Below are 18,328 nucleotides of genomic sequence, written 5' to 3'. Positions count from 1 at the left end.
CAGTAGCAGGTGCAGGTAATTCAGCAGCAGGTGCACGTGATTTATTGGCAGGGGCTGGTAATTCATTGGCAGGTGCAGGTAATTCAGCTGCAGGTAATTCAGCAGCAGGTGCACGTGATTCATTGGCAGGGGCTGGTAATTCATCGGCAGGTGCAGGTAATTCATCTGCAGGTGCAGGTAATTCATCTGCAGGTGCAGGTAATTCATCGGCAGGTGCTGGTAATGCAGCAGCAGGAGCAGTGCTGTGGTCTGCAGCATGTCTGGTTCCCAGGGTGGAACTTATTTTGGGACAACAGCAGTCGAATTGTTAGACTTTAATATATATTTAGTTATTATAGATATATCTACATATATATACCATTATATATAGAGTATTTGTTCAGAATGACATTTTCTGCTGTTCTTTGTATTATTCAGGACTTGGAAGAGCAGCTGGAGGAAGAGGAGGCTGCTCGGCAGAAACTTCAGCTGGAGAAAGTAACAACTGAGGGGAAATTTAAGAAGTTGGAAGAAGATGTTCTCCTATTGGAAGACCAAAATGCCAAACTCGCTAAGGTTGGTTCGTTGTGCTGTATATGGAAACCAGGCGCACTCAGTCGTCGTGGAATATATATCGGAGATACAGAAATAATAAGGGGTCCTGCATTGAAGTCTTGACCTGCAATTTGGTACAATGTCCTAGTTAGCTTGGAGGACACAATTGACTGCACAAGGCTTGTGAACACAGACAATACAGAGAAAACCTTACTGGATTTATACAACACAATGCCCTAGACAACAATTTATTGCTTTTTTTTTTTATAACAGGAACGGAAGTTGATGGAGGATAGAATTGCTGATTTTACATCAAACATGGCTGAAGAAGAAGAGAAAATAAAGAGTCTAAGCAAGCTGCGCACCAAGTATGAAGCCGTCATTGCCGACATGGAAGGTACAATATCTCCATTCACAGTTTGGCTTAGAAGCCATGAGATGCTCAGCACTTGTGTTCTTTAGTAAAAGATAATGACTAATAGCAAAATATTATCTAATGCTTTCTGACAAACATTTCAGATCGTCTAAAGAAAGAAGAAAAGGGCAGGCAAGAGATGGAAAAAATGAAAAGGAAGTTGGATGGAGAAACATCAGATTTACAGGATCAGCTTTTAGAGCTTCAACAGCAAATTGAGGAACTAAAACAACAACTGGCCCGTAAGGAAGAGGAGCTGCAGGCCGCCCTCGCCAGGTAATCTAAGCTGTGCTCCGACTCTCTGTTACTTATCTAGTCCTAGACCCCTCATATTTACAGATAGGATTATTTCTATGCTCTTGTTCCCCATGTAGGATTGAAGAAGAAGCAAGTCAAAAGAATAATTTACTGAAGCAGCTCCGGGAACTGCAATCTCAGATCTCAGAATTTCATGAAGACTTGGAATCTGAAAAGGCTGCAAGGACAAAAGCGGAGAAGCAGCGGCGGGACCTAGGGGAAGAGTTGGAAGCATTGAAGTCTGAACTTGAAGACACGCTAGATTCTACTGCCACCCAGCAAGAACTTAGGTGAGAGTGATCAGGAGGGCTGCACCATTGCACACGTTTCTAATAAGTAATGCTTAATGTGCTTATCACTATGTATATCGTTATACGGTATGTATCTATCAGTCACAGCAGCTTGCACCTGTTCACACTTGCTTTATTCTGTTCGGAGGTGCTGGTCAGTCTTGTTTCTTTGCCGTATACTATTTTAGATGATGACTGCCTCCATATTTGGCTCCCACTGTCTTCCTAAGGCTGTTTTTAAATGGTATTGGATGCTACTTGCCAGGCTTTTGGCCTGGGAGAGGCATGTTTGTGGTTAGGGTCCCATCAGATAGAGGTCCCCTGGTCGCGGCTGGTGGGCACTCACAAGTTGGCCAATTTGTGTGCTAAGTACCGTATTTTTCGGATTATAAGACGCACTTTTTTCCTCCAAATTTGGGAGGAAAATGGGGGTGCGCCTTAGAATTCGAATGTAGCTTACTTGAAAGCCCAGGGCACCCCACAGCTTCGCACCTCCGAACGCCCCTTCCTCCCAACACTGGGCCCGCAGCATCGCCTCACTCCTGCCGCCGCTGCCAGCTTCCTGCAGCGGGGACCCTGCCTCCTGTGACCCCGCTCCACCGCAGCCACACCCCCCCCCATCCCCGGTAAGCATCGCCTCACTCCTGCCGCCGCTGCTGACTTCCTTCAGCGGGGACCCTGCCTCCTGTGACCCTGCTCCACCGCAGCCACTCCCCCGGTAAGCATCGCCTCACTCCTGCTGCCAGCTTCTTGCAGCGGGGACCCTGCCTCCTGTGACCCCGCTCCACCGCAGCCACCCCCAGGTAAGCTATCGTAAAATCAAACTATAAGACGCACAACCATTTTACTAAAAACATTTTTTTTATTTTCCTGCCCAAAATTTGGTATGAGTCTTATGGTCTGGTGTGTCTTATAGTCCAAAAAATACTTTCATTATTATTATTATTATTATTTATTATTATACATTTTATATGTACAGTATATTCTATATCAAAGCAATGCAGTTTAAATTTCACATATTGAATGCTTGCATACAGTGTGCTGCTGTATTCTTGACTTTTTGTGTGTAATATATACATACATATATATATATACATATACACAGGTGCATCTCACTAAATTAGAATATCATCAAAAAGTTGACTTATTTCAGTTCTTCAATACAAAAAGTGAAACTCGTATTATATACAGTCATTACAAACAGAGTGATCTATTTCAAGTGTTTATTTCTGTTAATGTTGATTATGGCTTACAGGCAATGAAAACACAAAAGTCATTATCTCGGTAAATTAGAATACTTTATAACAACAGCTTGAAATTTTTTTTTTAAATCCGAAATGTTGGCCTACTGAAAAGTATGTTCAGTAAATGCACTCAATACTCGGTCGCAGCTCCTTTTGCATCAATTACGGCATCAATGCGGCGTGGCATGTAGGCGATCAGCCTGTGGCACTGCTGAGGTGTTATGGAAGCCAAGGTTGCTTTGATAGCTGCCTTCAGCTTGTCTGCATTGTTGGGTCTGGTGTCTCTCATCTTCCTCTTGACAATTTCCCATAGATTCTCTATGGGGTTAAGGTCAGGCGAGTTTGCTGCCAATCAAGCACAGTGATACTGTTGTTTGTAAACCAGGTATTGGTACTTTTGGCAGTGTAGACAGGTGCCAAGTCCTGATGGAGAATGACATTTCCATCTCCAAAAAGCTTGTCGGCAGAGGGAAGCATGAAATGCTCTAAAATTTCCTGGTAGACGGCAGCTCTGACTTTGGTCTTAATAAAACACAGTGGACCTACACCAGCAGATGACATAGCTCCCCAAACCATCACTGATTGTGGAAACTGCACACTAGACCTCAAGCAGCTTGGATTGCGGCGCCTTCACTCTTCCTCCAGACTCTGGGACCTTGATTTCCAAATGAAATGCAAAATTTACTTTGCATTTACATATTGTCAATGACTTCCTTCTGGACATCTGTCAAGTCAGCAGTCTTCTCCATGATTGTGGAGACTACTGAAACAGACTAAGGCACCTTTTTAAACACTTAGGAAGCCTTTGCAGGTGTTTTTTGTTAGTTATTCTAATTTACTGAGATAATGACTTGTGTGTTTTCATTGGCTGTAAGCTATAATCATCAATCTCCGGCTTAAGCAGCAACACACTTCTGCTCCTCCTGAGCTGAAGTTCCACACAGTCTGGAGACTTCCTTCTCCAAACTCACAACAGAAAAGAAAACTCATTGCTAGAGATTTAACTCCTCCAGCCACACCCTTGAGATGGAGATATGGTAAGTAGGCGACCTGCCCATCTCACACCTACTCACAAAGGACCCGTTCCAAAATGGCTGATTAACCTCTTCAGCACCTAACATGCTGAAGAAAAACTTCTGGGTTCAGTTCACTGAAGCTAACAGCCGCAGTGAAACATATCTCCCCTTCACATACCTCACCAGTGACTCTGTCACATATTCTCCCCCCACCTTCTGCCCAAAGCCAGGGGTTTGGGCACCTTCAGACACCAAACAGGGAATTCTGGAGAGGGCATCAGCTTAAAATCCTGGAGACCTAAGTACCACCTAGTTACCCGGGCATTCTTACCCTTCTTTTCCCTCAACCATCTCAAACCAACATTTCGGATTTAAAAAAAAAATTTCAAGCTGTTGTTATAAAGTATTCTAATTTACTGAGATAATGACTTTTGTGTTTTCATTGGCTGTAAGCCATAATCATCAACAGTAACAGAAAGAAATAAACACTTGAAATAGATCACTCTGTTTGTAATGACTCTATATAATATATGAGTTTCACTTTTTGTATTGAAGAACTGAAATAAATTAACTTTTTAATGATATTCTAATTTAGTGAGATGCACCTGTATATATATATAGTGGAAGACAACTCACTCGGCTGCTTCCAGGAGTAGACACAGGAACGTTTTCATCTGCAGGTTTATTTAAAATGGCATAAAGCACTGCAGGTTCCACAAACTAAAGACGACCTTGCTGACATAGTGGTAAAACAAAATATAAATGATAGCACAGTCCATATGCCTGCGGAATTCTCCGGCTTAAGCAGCAACACACTTCTGCTCCTCCTGAGCTGAAGTTCCACACAGTCTGGAGACTTCCTTCTCCAAACTCACAACAGAAAAAAAAACTCATTGCTAGAGATTTAACTCCTCCAGCCACACCCTTGAGATGGAGATATGGTGAGTAGGCGACCTGCCCATCTCACACCTACTCACAAAGGACCCGTTCCAAAATGGCTGATTAACCTCTTCAGCACCTAACAAGCTGAAAAAAAACTTCTGGGTTCAGTTCACTGAAGCTAACAGCCGCAGTGAAACTTATCTCCCCTCACATACCTCACTAGTGACTCTGTCACATATTCTCCCCCCCACCTTCTGCCCAAAGCCAGGGGTTTGGGCACCTTCAGACACCAAACAGGGAATTCTGGAGAGGGCATCAGCTTAAAATCCTGGAGACCTAAGTACCACCTAGTTACCCAGGCATTCTTACCCTTCTTTTCCCTCAACCATCTCAAAGGGGCATGGTCTAACACCAGTTTAAACTTCCGGCCTAGTAGGTAATATCTTAGCGTATCTACGGCCCACTTGATGGCTAAGCATTCTTTCTCTACTATAGCCTAGTTTTTCTCGCAGGATGAGAGCTTCCTTCTCAGGTACAGGATGGGATGCTCTTCACCATTTATCTGTTGGGACAGCATGGCTCCTAGGCCAACTTCTGAAGGGTCTGTCTGGACCACTAATTCTTTATTAAAGTCTGGTGCGGCCAGGACCGGCTGCTTACACAGTGCCAGCTTCAGCTATTGGAACGCGTCTCCTTTTCAGCCGTCCATTTCGCCATCGTTGATTTGGTGCCTTTGAGAAGATCCGTAAGTGGAGCAGCCATCATCTCAAAATTTGGGATAAACCGCCGGTAATATCCCACAATCCCAAGAAACGCTCTCACCTGCTTCTTGGAGAGCGGTTGTGGTCAGTTCTGGATTGCCTCGACCTTATTGACTTGCGGCTTGATTTTGCCTCTCCCAAAGACATAGCCTAAGTACTTGGTCTCTTCCTTCCCAATAGCACATTTTTTGGGGTTTTATAGTAAACCCCGTCTTCCTCAGAGCATCTAGAATCGCCTGTACCTTTGGTAAATGATTAGCCCAGTCTGAGCCAAAGACCACAATGTCATCAAGGTAGGCTGTGGCATACTTCTTATGTGGGGCTAGGATCCGATCCATGGCCCTCTGGAAGTTGGCTGGGCCCCCCTGCAGTCCGAAAGGCATTCGAGTGTATTGGAAGCACCCATCAGGTGTCGAGAAAGCATTCTTCTCCTTGGCCCTCTGGGAAATGGGGATCTGCCAGTAGCCCTTCGTCAGGTCAAGGGTGGTAATGTACCTTACAGGTCCAAGCCTCTCAATGAGTTCATCGACGTGGGGCATCGGGTATGCGTCACACTTGGATACTTCATTCAGCCTGCGGTAGTCATTACAAAATCTCCACTCCCTTCTGGGCTTTGGCAAGAGAACGATGGGACTCAACCATCCGCTCTTTGATTCCTCCAGCCAGGCTGGTGGACTTTGTAGTTCACTTCGCTGAGTTTTTCCACCAGCTCATACGGGACTTGCCACTTGGCCAGGAACTTGCTCTCGACGGTGGGAATAAGAACCAGAACGCGATCCCCAGGCTGGAACTGCCTCAGCCTCGCTAATTGGTTATACACCCTTGCCTGTGCTTTCTGTTCCTGGAGGAGATGTTCCTTCACAATAGGCATCACTTTCGCCATTCTCTCCTGCAACTGGGCAACGTGCTCGATGATGCTCCGGTGGGGCGTGACCTCGGCCTCCCAGGTTTCCTTGGTGATGTGTAGGAGTCCTCTTGGATGCCAACCATAAAGAAGCTCGAACGGAGAGAAGCCAGTAGAGGCTTGAGGAACTTCGCTGATGGAGAAGAGCAGAAACGGAAGCAGGTAGTTCCATTCTCGCCCATCTTTCTCAACGACCTTCCTGAGCATTGCCTTTAAGGTCTTGTTAAGCGCGCTCCACTAGGCCATCCGTCTGCGGATTGTAAACTGAGGTCTGTAGCTGGGCAATCTGAAGGACCTTACACAGCTCCTTAATCACTTTGTTCATGAAGGGGGTTCCCTGGTCTGTCAAAATCTCCTTTGGCAGACCTGTCCTGGCAAAAATATGGACCAGTTCTTATACTTGATGAGTTCCTTAGTGGTACTGCTTCAGGGTACCTGGTAGCATAGTCCATGACCACCAGGATATATTGGTGGCCCCAGGCCGATTTAACTAAGGGACCCACGAGGTCCATGGCAATCGTCTCAAAGAGGACCTCTATCATAGATAGTGGGACCAGGGGACTACGGAAGTGGGAGGAGGGCGCGGTTATCTGGCAGGTGGGGCAGGACCTACAATAGTCTAGGATCTCCCGGTAACACCCTGGCCAATAGAACCTCCTCATTATTCTCTCCTGAATTTTCTCGACCCCCAGGTGTTCCCCCAGAACATGTGAATTGGGCCATATCTAATACCTTTCGTCAGTATGGTCCTGGAACTAACAGCTGTTCCACTATCTCATCACCCCTTAGTTTGGTCAGCCGATACACTAACTCCCCCTGAACTGCAAAGTGTGGGAACCTGGTGTCTGCACCCGGCTCTTGAGCATCCCCATTACAGACAGTAACATTGTCCCACGCCCCCTTTAAGGTCAAGTCCCGAACTTGAGCCTAGCCAAAGTTCTCTCCAGACACCTCTAACTCAGGGAGGTCGGCCTCCTCGGTAACAGTCTCATCCTCTACCCCGGCAAGGACACACAGGGGGAACTCATCCACCTTTGACTTCAACAGGGTTTCTTCACGAGGGACCTGTTTTTTTCCAGAGCAACTCGATGCGGACCCCTTTTTCCGTAAGTCCCAAAATATAGAAAAGTCCCGCCCCAATTTGACGAGATGTATCGGATCCTTGACCACCCCAACCTCGTGGGGCTGAGCACCACAGTCTGTTCCCACAGTTACTCTAGCCACAGGGTAGTCCTTGGCGTCCCCATGTATGCAGCGAACGCCCACAGTTTTGGCAGGGATCAGCTGGTGGTGAAGGGTAGCACTGATTAGGGTCACCAGAGTCCAATAGTCCAAGCACCATCACCCCATTAATGGATATGGCACATGCATGCTGCCCCTCACCAGGTTGACCGTCCACACTACAGGCCGCATAGGCGTAATAGGAAAAACGCTGGCCTTGGCTGCAGTCCATTGGTTCAGAGGAGATATGGCACCGGGCGGCTACATGTCCAGGATTATGACGCCAACAGACCACGTCCTTAACAAAAGTCTTTGCAGGGCCCTCAGCGGAATTGGTATGATTCCCGTTTGTGACTCTAGACCTCTTATGTGGAGAGCCCGCCCCCTTTTAGGTACTCCAGTACGGGGAAGTGACTATGTCCGGTTTCCCGAGGGATTTCTCAACCACTTGGTACCTCTCTACTAGGCCCACGAGGTTGTCCGCGTTCCGAGGATCGCCCTGGGCAACCCAGGTCTGCATCGGCCTGGGTAGGGAATGGATGAATCTGTCCATCACCACACGCTCGACCATCTGGGCAGGAGTGGAAGACTCTGGCTGTAGCCACTTCTGGACTAGATGTAGCAAGTCAAACATCTGCGAGCGAGGAGGTTTGTCGCCAGCATACGCCCAGTGGTGGACCCTTTGTGTTCTGACAGACATAGTCACTCTTGAGCGTGCCATTATCTCTGTCTAACTTGGCATACTCCTGTGCATCCTGTAGGGCCAGGTCATAGTAGGCCTTTTGGGGTTCACCCGTTTAATATGGGGCCAGCTCCTCCGCCCAGTGCTCTGGCGGCAGCTTTTCCCGCTCTGCTACCCTTTCGAACACAGTCAAAAATGCCTCATCATCATCACCTGGAGTCATCTTTTGCATAGTTCACCTTACCGCCTTCCGGACATATGAGAAATCACCTGGACTTGGGGGAGGGGTGGTTTCTCTGCTGCGGACCTCCCCTGCAAGGAGTTCCATCTGCCGTTGCTGCTGTTGGATCTGCTGCATCAGGAGTTTTTGTCTCCTGCTGTACCTGCTGCTGCTGGCTCTGCTGGTGCTGCTGCTGTTTGCTTTGGATCAGGTGCTTGATGAGCTCCTCCATGCTGTCGGACATCTCTGGCTGGCTGGCGGCCTTTACCCAGGACATCCACCATTCTCTGTGGCAGGTACACGTGTTCCTGGAATCTTGACCGCACACTCGCACCAACTGTGGTAAGACGACTCACTCAGCTGCTTCCAGAAGTAGACACAGGAACGTTTTCATCTGCAGGTTTATTTATAACGGCATAATGCACTGCAGGTTCCACAAACTAAACACGGCCTTGCTGGCATAGTGGTAAAACAAAATATAAATATTAGCACAGTCCATGTGCTTGCGGGATTCGCCTGCTTAAGATGCAACACATTTCAGCTCCTCCTGAGTTGAAGTTCCACACAGTCTGGAGACTTCCTTCTCCAAACTCACAACAGAAAAAAACTCAATGCTAGAGATTTAACTCCTCCAGCCACACCCTTGAGGTGGAGATACGGGTCCTCCTCACAAAGGACCCATCCCAAAATGGCTGATTAACTTCTAAACTCTAAAGCATCTAACATGCTGAAGAAAAACTTCTGGGTTCAGTTCGCTGAAGCTAACAGCCGCAGTGAAACATATCTCCCCTTCACATACCTCACCAGTGACTCTTTCACGTATCCCCCCCCCCCTACTTCCTCTGCCCAAAGCCGGGCACAGATACATTTTTAAGTAAATGTGTATAGCTTTGTGATATAGTATTAGGAGGAGTAGTATGGATGGAAATTCCCCTTTCCATATCTCTAGATATGCTATACGTTTTTAGAAAACTCCACAGTCATTAAAAATTTGTCCAGAGAAAGGTCTATGGGAAATAGCTGAGCAGTGTACTCGCTATTTGTTAGTCTTATTGACATTGAATAGAGGAGCTGCACCTAAGCTTGTCAAACTTCCACAGAATGGGGTCTTGGGACCCTTGATTTTGTCATCAGTAGTGGTCCCAGCAGTGGGCTCCACTGTGATCACACATTTATTACCTATTCCTTACATAGGTGATAGTGTTTTACATTATTCCTTATCTACCAAATTGGAAATATCTTTAATATAGTTTCACAGTATCTGCTCTATATCAATGTCATATAATCTGACATACAGTACAGACCAAAAGTTTGGACACACCTTCTCATTTAAAGATTTTTCTGTATTTTCTTGACTATGGAAATTGTACATTCACACTGAAGGCATCAAAACTATGAATTAACACATGTGGAATTATATACTTAACAAAAAGAGTGTGAAACAAATGAAAATATGTCTTATATTCTAGGTTCTTCAATGTAGCCACCTTTTGCTTTGATGACTGCTTTGCACACTCTTGGCATTCTCTTGATGAGCTACAAGAGGTAGTCACCAGAAATGGTCTTCCAACAATCTTGAAGGAGTTCCCAGAGATGCTTAGCACTTGTTGGCCCTTTTACCTTCACTCTGCGGTACAGCTCACCCCAAACCATCTCGATTGGGTTCAGGTCTGGTGACTGTGGAGGCCAGGTCATCTGGCGTAGCACCCCATCACTCTCCTTCTTGGTCAAATAGCCCTTACACAGCCTGGAGGTGTGTTTGGGGTCATTGTCCTGTTGAAAAATAAGTGATGGTCCAACTAAACGCAAACCGGATGGAATAGCATGCCACTGCAAGATGCTGTGGTAGCCATGCTGGTTCAGTATGCCTTCAATTTTGAATAAATCCACAACAGTGTCACCAGCAAAGCACCCCCACACCATCACACCTCCTCCTCCATGCTTCACGGTGGGAGCCAGGCATGTAGAGTCCGTCCGTTCACCTTTTCTACATCACACAAAGACACGGTGGTTGGAACCAAAGATCTCAAATTTGGACTCATCAGACCAAAGCACTGATTTCCACTGGTCTAATGTCCATTCCTTGTGTTCTTTAGCCCAAACTAGTCTCTTCTGCTTGTTGCCTGTCCTTAGCAGTGGTTTCCTAGCAGCTATTTTACTATGAAGGCCTGTTGCACAAAGTCTCCTCTTAACAGTTGTTGAAGAGATGTGTCTGCTGCTAGAACTCTGTGTGGCATTGACCTGGTCTCTAATCTGAGCTGCTGTTAACCTGCGATTTCTGAGGCTGGTGACTCGGATAAACTTATCCTCAGAAGCAGAGGTGACTCTTGGTCTTCCTTTCCTGGGGTGGTCCTCATGTGAGCCAGTTTCTTTGTAGCGCTTGATGGTTTTTGCAACTGCACTTGGGGAAACTTTCAAAGTTTTCCCAATTTTTCGGACTGACTGACCTTCATTTCTTAAAGTAATGATGGCCACTCATTTTTCTTTACTTAGCTGCTTTTTTCTTGCCATAATACAATTTCTAACAGTCTATTCAGTAGGACTATCAGCTGTGTATCCACCAGACTTCTGCACAACACAACTGATGGTCCCAACCCCATTTATAAGGCAATAAATCCCACTTATTAAACCTGACAGGGCACACCTGTGAAGTGAAAACCATTTCCGGTGACTACCACTTGAAGTTCATCAAGAGAATACCAAGAGCGTGCAAATCAGTCATCAAAGCAAAAGGTGGCTACTTTGAAGAACCTAGAATATAAGACATATTTTCAGTTGTTTGACACTTTTTTGTTAAGTATATAATTCCACATGTGTTAATTCATAGTGTTGATGCCTTCAGTGTGAATGTACAATTTCCATAGTCATGAAAATACAGAAAAATCTTTAAATGAGAAGGTGTGTCCAAACTTTTGGTCTGTACTGTATATAGGTGGAAAATGTGTAAGGCCACAGCAGAGGTGTAAGGGTCTTGCACACAAAAAAGGAGAAATTAATTTTACATCTCACTGTTCTGTAGCCGTCGTGTAGGTAGGGCATAGTACTGATCAGTCATGGCTGTGCCTCGTGTGCGCTGTTCCCCGTGTGCGCTATGATCAGGCCCACTGGTAACTTCATTGACATCCTACTCAGCCTGTGAATGTGCGGAGTGAGTCATCAGTCAAGTGGGTCTGATTACAGCGGAGTCTTTTAGACTGGTTCTGTGTCCCGTCCAGATGACTGGAACAGAGCAGTGCACATTGGAGACACAACATTATTTTTTGCCTAAAAATACAAAGATAATTGTTTAACATGTTTTTGTCTACCTGTATCATCTTGTGGAACATCCGCAGAAAGTATTCAAGTAAATTATAATTTTTAAATTATATTTAAGGGCAAAGCGTGAACAGGAGGTGACTGATCTGAAGAAGAACATTGAAGAAGAATCTAAAGTACACGAGTCTCAAATCGTAGAAATGCGTCAGCGCCACACTCAGGCTCTGGAGGATGTTTCAGAACAGCTGGAACAATCACGCAGGGTGAGTATAAAGTCTGGGAACGTAAGTACTGTACTTCTCCCATTGATAAAGGAAGCAGTAGGACAGATACTGAGGAGGTGGACATGTATTATAAGGCAAGTGAGTGAATTTCCAGGGTAGCATGAAACACTGGTAAGACTTGTGATCGTTTCTGCTAAGAACAGATAATCTGCTATTAGATTTGGATACATTTTTATCTATAATTGTCTTTAACAGGGACTTAATGTTACTGAGTTATGAAAAAGGGGGTTAAAGCTAAGGAAACATAGTCACCACCTGATGTATGTAAATCCTTGTCACCTAGCAAGATGAGCCGTTCTTATTGCAGCTTTCACAAAGGGGAGTCATTGGAAAATTCCTCAGAAATCTAGTGTAAGGTTATAAGTAGGTGATTGAATAAAGAGCTTTGATGTCCTTCCTGCCAAGAGTTAATTGGCACAAGAAAAATTATTGCATTTCCTAAAGAAGTTATCATATGTGAATGGCAAGGAGTTTAACAATAGATGTTACCATCTTTAATAAATCTGAAGAAGTTTAAAAAGATAGATTGAGCAAAAATATGTCATCTATACCAATACAGATAGTTCTTATGGTGGCCATGATGCATACTTTTTCATTGGAAGATGGGATTAAGCTGCTGCCTCATTTTCCTGGCCGCAGCCAAATGACTATGTTGAAATCCCACATGCCCAACCCTTACTTCCCCAACATTTGAGGTCAGTGAGTGTCGGACCACCCTCTACACTTTAGATCAGGGGACCTCATACTTTTTAAACAGGGGGCCAGTTCACTGTCCCTCAGACCATTGGAGGGCCGGAATATAATTTTTTAAAAAAAACTATGAACAAATTCCTATGCACACTGCACATATCTTATTTTGAAGTAAAAAAACAATACAGGAACAAATACAATATTTAAAATGAAGAACAAGTAAAGTTAAATCAACCGGTATTTCAATAGGCAGCATAGGTCCCCAATAGGCAGGTAAATGTCCCCAATAGGCAGCATAGGTCCTCAATTGGCAGGTAAATGTCCCCAATAGGCAGCATATGTCCCCAATAGGCAGGTAAATGTCCCCAATAGGCAGCATAGGTCCTCAATGGGGAGGTAAATGTCCCCAGTAGGCAGCATAGGTCCTTAATGGGCAGGTAAATGTCCCCAATAGGCAGCTTAGGTCCTCAATAGGCAGGCTGTTTCCCCCTTATAATGCCCTATGCAGGTTATTCCCCCCCCCTTATAATGCCCCATGCAGGCTGTCCCCCCCTCCCCTTATAATGCCCCATGCAGGATGTCACCCCCCCCATATAATGCCCCATGCAGGATGTCACCCCCCCCCCCATATAATGACCCATGTAGGATGTCACCCCCCCATATAATGCCCCATGCCGGATATCACTCCCCTGTCTTTATAATGCCACATTCAGGATGTCACCCCCCATATAATGCACCATGCTGGATGTCACCCCCCCCCCCCATATAATGCCCCATGCAGGATATCACTCCCCTGTCTTTATAATGCCCCATTCAGGATGTCACCCCCCCATATAATGCCCCATGCAGCATGTCACCCACCCCTCATATAATGCCCCATGCAGCATGTCACCCCCCCATATAATGCCCCATTCAGGATGTCACCCCCCATATAATGCCCCATGCAGGATATCACTCCCCTGTCGTTATAATGCCCCATTCAGGATGTCACCCCCCATATAATGCCCCATGCAGGATATCACTCCCCTGTCGTTATAATGCACCATGCAGGATATCACCCCCTTTTCTTTATAATGCCCCATGCAGAATGCCCATGCTTCCATACATTAAAAAAAAAAAAAAAAATACTCACCTCACTTTTCACTTGCTGTCGCTGCTCGGGTCCGGACTCCAGCGCCGCCGGCGTCTTCCCGCTCTGCGCTGCCTGTGACGGCTCAGGGGAGGGCGCGGTGGAAAGACGTCACCGCACCCTCTGACCTGAGACGTCACAGGGAGCGCACAGCAGGAAGACAGCTGATCTGCAGAGGCACGGGGAGAGGTAAGTATCTGGCTGCCGGGGCCCTGAGCAAGTGGGAGGGAGCGGGCGCTGACACCGCTCTCCTCTGCCCACAGCCCGGCGGGACGGATAAAAATCCTCCGCGGGCCGCATGTGGCCCGCGGGCCGTAGTTTGAGGACCCCTGTTTTAGATGATTCAGCGATCCCCCAAAATCGATGATCTACATCTCCGGTGTGTGGCTACCTATGCTACATCTGGTTTTATCTTTTTAGTTCAAAGTGAATCTGGAGAAAGTGAAACAGACTCTAGAAAGCGAGAACGCTGATCTAGTGAAGGAAGTCAAGAATCTTCACGGTGTAAAACAAGAATCAGAACAAAAGCGAAAGAAGCTGGAAGGGCAGGTGTCTGAACTTCAGGTCCGAGTCTCTGAAAGTGAGAAGGCAAAGTCTGAACTGGCGGAAAAGCTACAAAAAGTGCAGGTAAGGCTGACGTGTAATATCTGACTTGTGTCCTTTGGTTTCTGATTTATATAGTCTATGAACCTCCTTGTCCTTCCTCCACTTGTTTCTACACTCATCATATGCCGAGATATTACACTAACATGACTAAATGTGGACTGTAAGATGGCAGCTGGACAAGTCCTAGACAAAAGTATATGTATCACCAACGTGCCTAGCCTTAGGGATGTAAAACCCAGTGAGAAGGCTCCAGCACTGATAGTACTGAGAGGTTTATTTAATGGGTCTGGATTCTGGGTCCAGGTTTTTAGGAGCAACTGGGAGAGATGGGTGGGACTGGCTGCTCCCGTACCTCTGGTATGCTAGTCAGACTGCCAGAAGCTGATCAAGTGTAGACCTCTATTGCTGGTGAGTCTCAGTCAGTGACAAAAGGTGTGTGTATTGTCTAGGAAGAACTCTTGTCAATGTTGCCGTTACTGTGTTTTCTTATACGATTTCCGTTTATGCCAAAGAAGGGCTATTTATCTTCTTTTGCTGAAAGTGTCATGGACTTTTTGTGTAATAAACTTTCCTGTGTGAACAAGACACTTCATGCCTGTGTGTACCTCAACTGCTGCCAAGAGTGAGTGAATCCCTACAGGACGAATGCCATCCATCTCGCCTATAGTATCCAATCTCAGACAAATAGCCACCATTAACATTTACAGCTTATGATGCCAGATTGTATTGAATTAATATGTCAGTTTGTATATTCAAGGAAAGAGTATCTGTTCTTGACCAGATACTCCTGAATCCATCAATGTCACTAAGCATCATAAAAAGCATTAAATTCAGAAGTCTTCTTAATTTTATTTTTAGATTTTACTTCTATGATTAGCCTCTAGGATTTTTTTCTCTCATAACACTTGTGTTTATTATGTTCACAGGCTGAATTAGATGGTGTATCTGGTACCTTGGGATCCACAGAAAGCAAATCCATAAAACTAACCAAAGATTTGTCCTCTGTACAGTCATCACTGCAGGACGCCCAGGTACGTAGCATCACCTTGTACTGCACATGTTGGTATTGAGCGCCTCCGCTTCTTGTCTATTCCTCTTAATGGTTGTATCTTTCTGGTAAATCCTAATCCAGGAATTATTGCAAGAAGAGACAAGACAGAAGCTAAACTTCAGTTCTAGAGTAAAACAGTTGGAAGATGAGAAAAATAACCTTATGGAAAACCTTGAGGAAGAAGAGGCAGCCAAGAGCCAGCTTAGTCGTCAGATTCAGGCACTGCAACAACAGGTAACTGGCAGACCTGATCTTGTATCTATTCGTGAGACCACTAGTCGCCATAGCTGGATCTGACTGTAAACGCGTCTTATTCTTTTCAGCTACTTGACTCAAAGAAAAAGATGGAGGAACACGGAGGTGCAGTGGAGGGCTTGGAAGACGCCAAAAAGAAAATGGCTAAGGAGCTAGAGCTGATGCACCAGCGCTTTGATGAGAAGCATCAAACCAATGACAAGCTGGAAAAGACCAAGAATCGTTTGCAGCAAGAGCTGGATGACCTTATGGTTGACTTGGATCATCAGCGGCAAATTGTGTCAAATCTGGAAAAGAAACAGAAGAAGTTTGACCAGGTAAATACAGTGATAGGTATTAACAGATTGTGAATTAATGTGGATGTGTTGCTGCTAAGTAATTACATTTGGTTACAAGTGAAGCAGCTTCTAACTGAATGTGTCACCAGAAAATGGCCCACTGTTTAATACATGTTTTTTTAAGAATTTTTGGATTTTTTTTTTTAAATTTTTCCATGTCCTTATCTATCGTATAAAAAAAAATGAAATCTGGCAAATTGAACCTGATATCAGACTGCCAATTCCTGCTCTGTAGGGACCTCTTTATATAGCAATCATCTGATTCTCATAATAGACAGGATTACCATTCACAATAGGCGACCTCCTCCCCCTCCCTATAGGTCCAATGGTCCATGTGATTGCTGTAAATGACTTCTCTGAATGTTGCTAACAGCAGCTCAGACACGGGGGAAGCCCCATAATCATATATGGAAAATAGTAAAAAATATATACAATAAGCAAGTCCAGACATAATAGAATAAAGTATTTATCAGTATCTGGTTTTCATTAGTGAAGCACAGGCGACAGATTCCCTTTAAATGTTTACATCAGAATCAGTTGTGATGTCAGTTGATCAATGTTGATGAATAAATATAAAGACAGTTGGTTTTGATACCCATAAAGCTACAGAATTCTCCATGAGAATGTCTTGGGATAGTTCGCGGTAATACACAATGGGATTTAGTAGTGTGTAGGGTAATTCTGGACACTCCTATGGGCCAGCTGGCATTATAGTAAATGAGTGCTAGGAATTATTGCTTGTAACCATTTCACAACTGTTACTGTGTATTTCTTAGATGTTGGCCGAAGAGAAGAATATATCAGGACGTTATGCTGAGGAAAGAGATAGGGCAGAAGCAGATGCACGGGACAAGGAGACTAAGACCCTGTCTCTAGGTCGAGCACTGGAAGAAGCACTCGACCAAAAGGATGAATTCGACCGACAGAACAAATTGCTGCGGGCAGAGATGGACGACCTGATCAGCTCCAAGGATGATGTTGGCAAGAATGTAAGGATCCGCTATACCTTTGTCATCTCAGAGATTCTAGTGTCATTTCTAACATTGTACTGCTTTTCTGATATCATGCAATGGTGAACATAGAAGATAGAAGACCCTATGACAAAGATCCAAATATGCCCATGTATTAGATGGAGATCTATCTATATTATAGATTTATCTATCTATAGATACATATAACATTAACATGTGCACTTACAGGTTCATGAATTGGAAAGGGCCAAAAGAGCTCTGGAACAACAAGTCTCAGAGATGAAGACCCAGCTAGAAGAACTAGAGGATGAGCTTCAGGCCATTGAAGATGGAAAACTCCGCGTGGAAGTTAATATGCAGGCCATGAAAGCACAATTTGACAGGGATCTTCAAAACCGTGATGACTCAAATGATGAAAAGAAGAAACTCTTGATTAAGCAGGTGCATTATATTTCAGGTCTGGATTTCTGCCCGTGTTATGCTGACATACATAAATTACCTAATATTTTTGGTTGTCTGTTTTTTTAGGTGCGAGATCTAGAGGTGGAGCTGGATGAAGAACGCAAGCAAAAAGCTCAGATTGTAGCTGGCAAGAAAAAACTGGAGATTGACCTTCAGAACATGGAAAGTCAAATTGATGCTGCAAACAAGGGACGAGAAGAAGCAGTGAAGCAGCTGAAGAAATTACAGGTGACTAGAGACATTGCATGTGTACCATCATAGCTTGGATTTCTTCCTTTTCCCTGGGCTCTGCAATCATTTCAGCGCTCTTTATTTTCTACATTGCTACATAAATTAATTGATTAGTGCCATAAAGACATAATTTCCTTATTCACCAAGTGTCCTGTCACATGTTGTGACAGCCGACACATGCTGCCTGAACTACAGCTGAACCTGAACTGGCTGTTTGGTCTCCACCATATATGTTTGATGTTGCAGTGCTTCAGAGAAAAAGATACTTTAAAAGCCACCAAGGACCAAGACGGATAGGTCTAGTCTTACAGTCGGGTCCCCGGTGGCTTTTCCTCACCCGCTGCCAGTGACTGACAGGTCTCTTCCTGTGTGCGTGTTTAGGGAGAGACCTGTCGATCTAGGGGAGCAAGCCGGGAGAAGCCGCGACTTTTAAAGTATGTATTTCTCTGAAATGCCGCACACATATCTGGCTGAAATCGGGCTGCCCGTGTCCGACGCGTGCCGCCTGTGTCCGACCCTTGCCGCCTGTGGATAATTTGCTGATCAGTGAATGTCCGACCATTGGGAACTGCACCTATTGGCAGAAAGGA

At 45.1% G+C, this 18,328-nt stretch overlaps 1 protein-coding gene across 11 annotated transcripts in view; it reads left to right on the top strand.

Annotated features, from left to right (window-relative positions):
* LOC141172401 (myosin-10-like) overlaps nucleotides 1–18,328 on the top strand; it is a 247,307-nt gene that overhangs the window by 210,591 nt on the left and 18,388 nt on the right. For all 11 annotated transcript variants that reach the window (XM_073656559.1, XM_073656569.1, XM_073656567.1 and 8 more), the window contains 12 exons: nucleotides 418–555; nucleotides 808–931; nucleotides 1,054–1,225; nucleotides 1,324–1,536; nucleotides 11,840–11,984; nucleotides 14,245–14,451; nucleotides 15,357–15,461; nucleotides 15,563–15,715; nucleotides 15,805–16,053; nucleotides 16,851–17,063; nucleotides 17,274–17,486; nucleotides 17,574–17,735. In XM_073656559.1, the coding sequence (XP_073512660.1) occupies nucleotides 418–555; nucleotides 808–931; nucleotides 1,054–1,225; nucleotides 1,324–1,536; nucleotides 11,840–11,984; nucleotides 14,245–14,451; nucleotides 15,357–15,461; nucleotides 15,563–15,715; nucleotides 15,805–16,053; nucleotides 16,851–17,063; nucleotides 17,274–17,486; nucleotides 17,574–17,735 (2,094 nt within the window). The remainder of the gene's footprint in view (nucleotides 1–417; nucleotides 556–807; nucleotides 932–1,053; nucleotides 1,226–1,323; nucleotides 1,537–11,839; nucleotides 11,985–14,244; nucleotides 14,452–15,356; nucleotides 15,462–15,562; nucleotides 15,716–15,804; nucleotides 16,054–16,850; nucleotides 17,064–17,273; nucleotides 17,487–17,573; nucleotides 17,736–18,328) is intronic.

The sequence above is a fragment of the Phyllobates terribilis genome, unplaced genomic scaffold, assembly GCF_046119375.1.
Source record: "Phyllobates terribilis strain yellow unplaced genomic scaffold, ASM4611937v1 Scaffold_12__6_contigs__length_324123572, whole genome shotgun sequence".
NCBI lineage: Eukaryota > Metazoa > Chordata > Amphibia > Anura > Dendrobatidae > Phyllobates > Phyllobates terribilis.
This window is presented reverse-complemented; position numbering and strand designations above follow the sequence as displayed.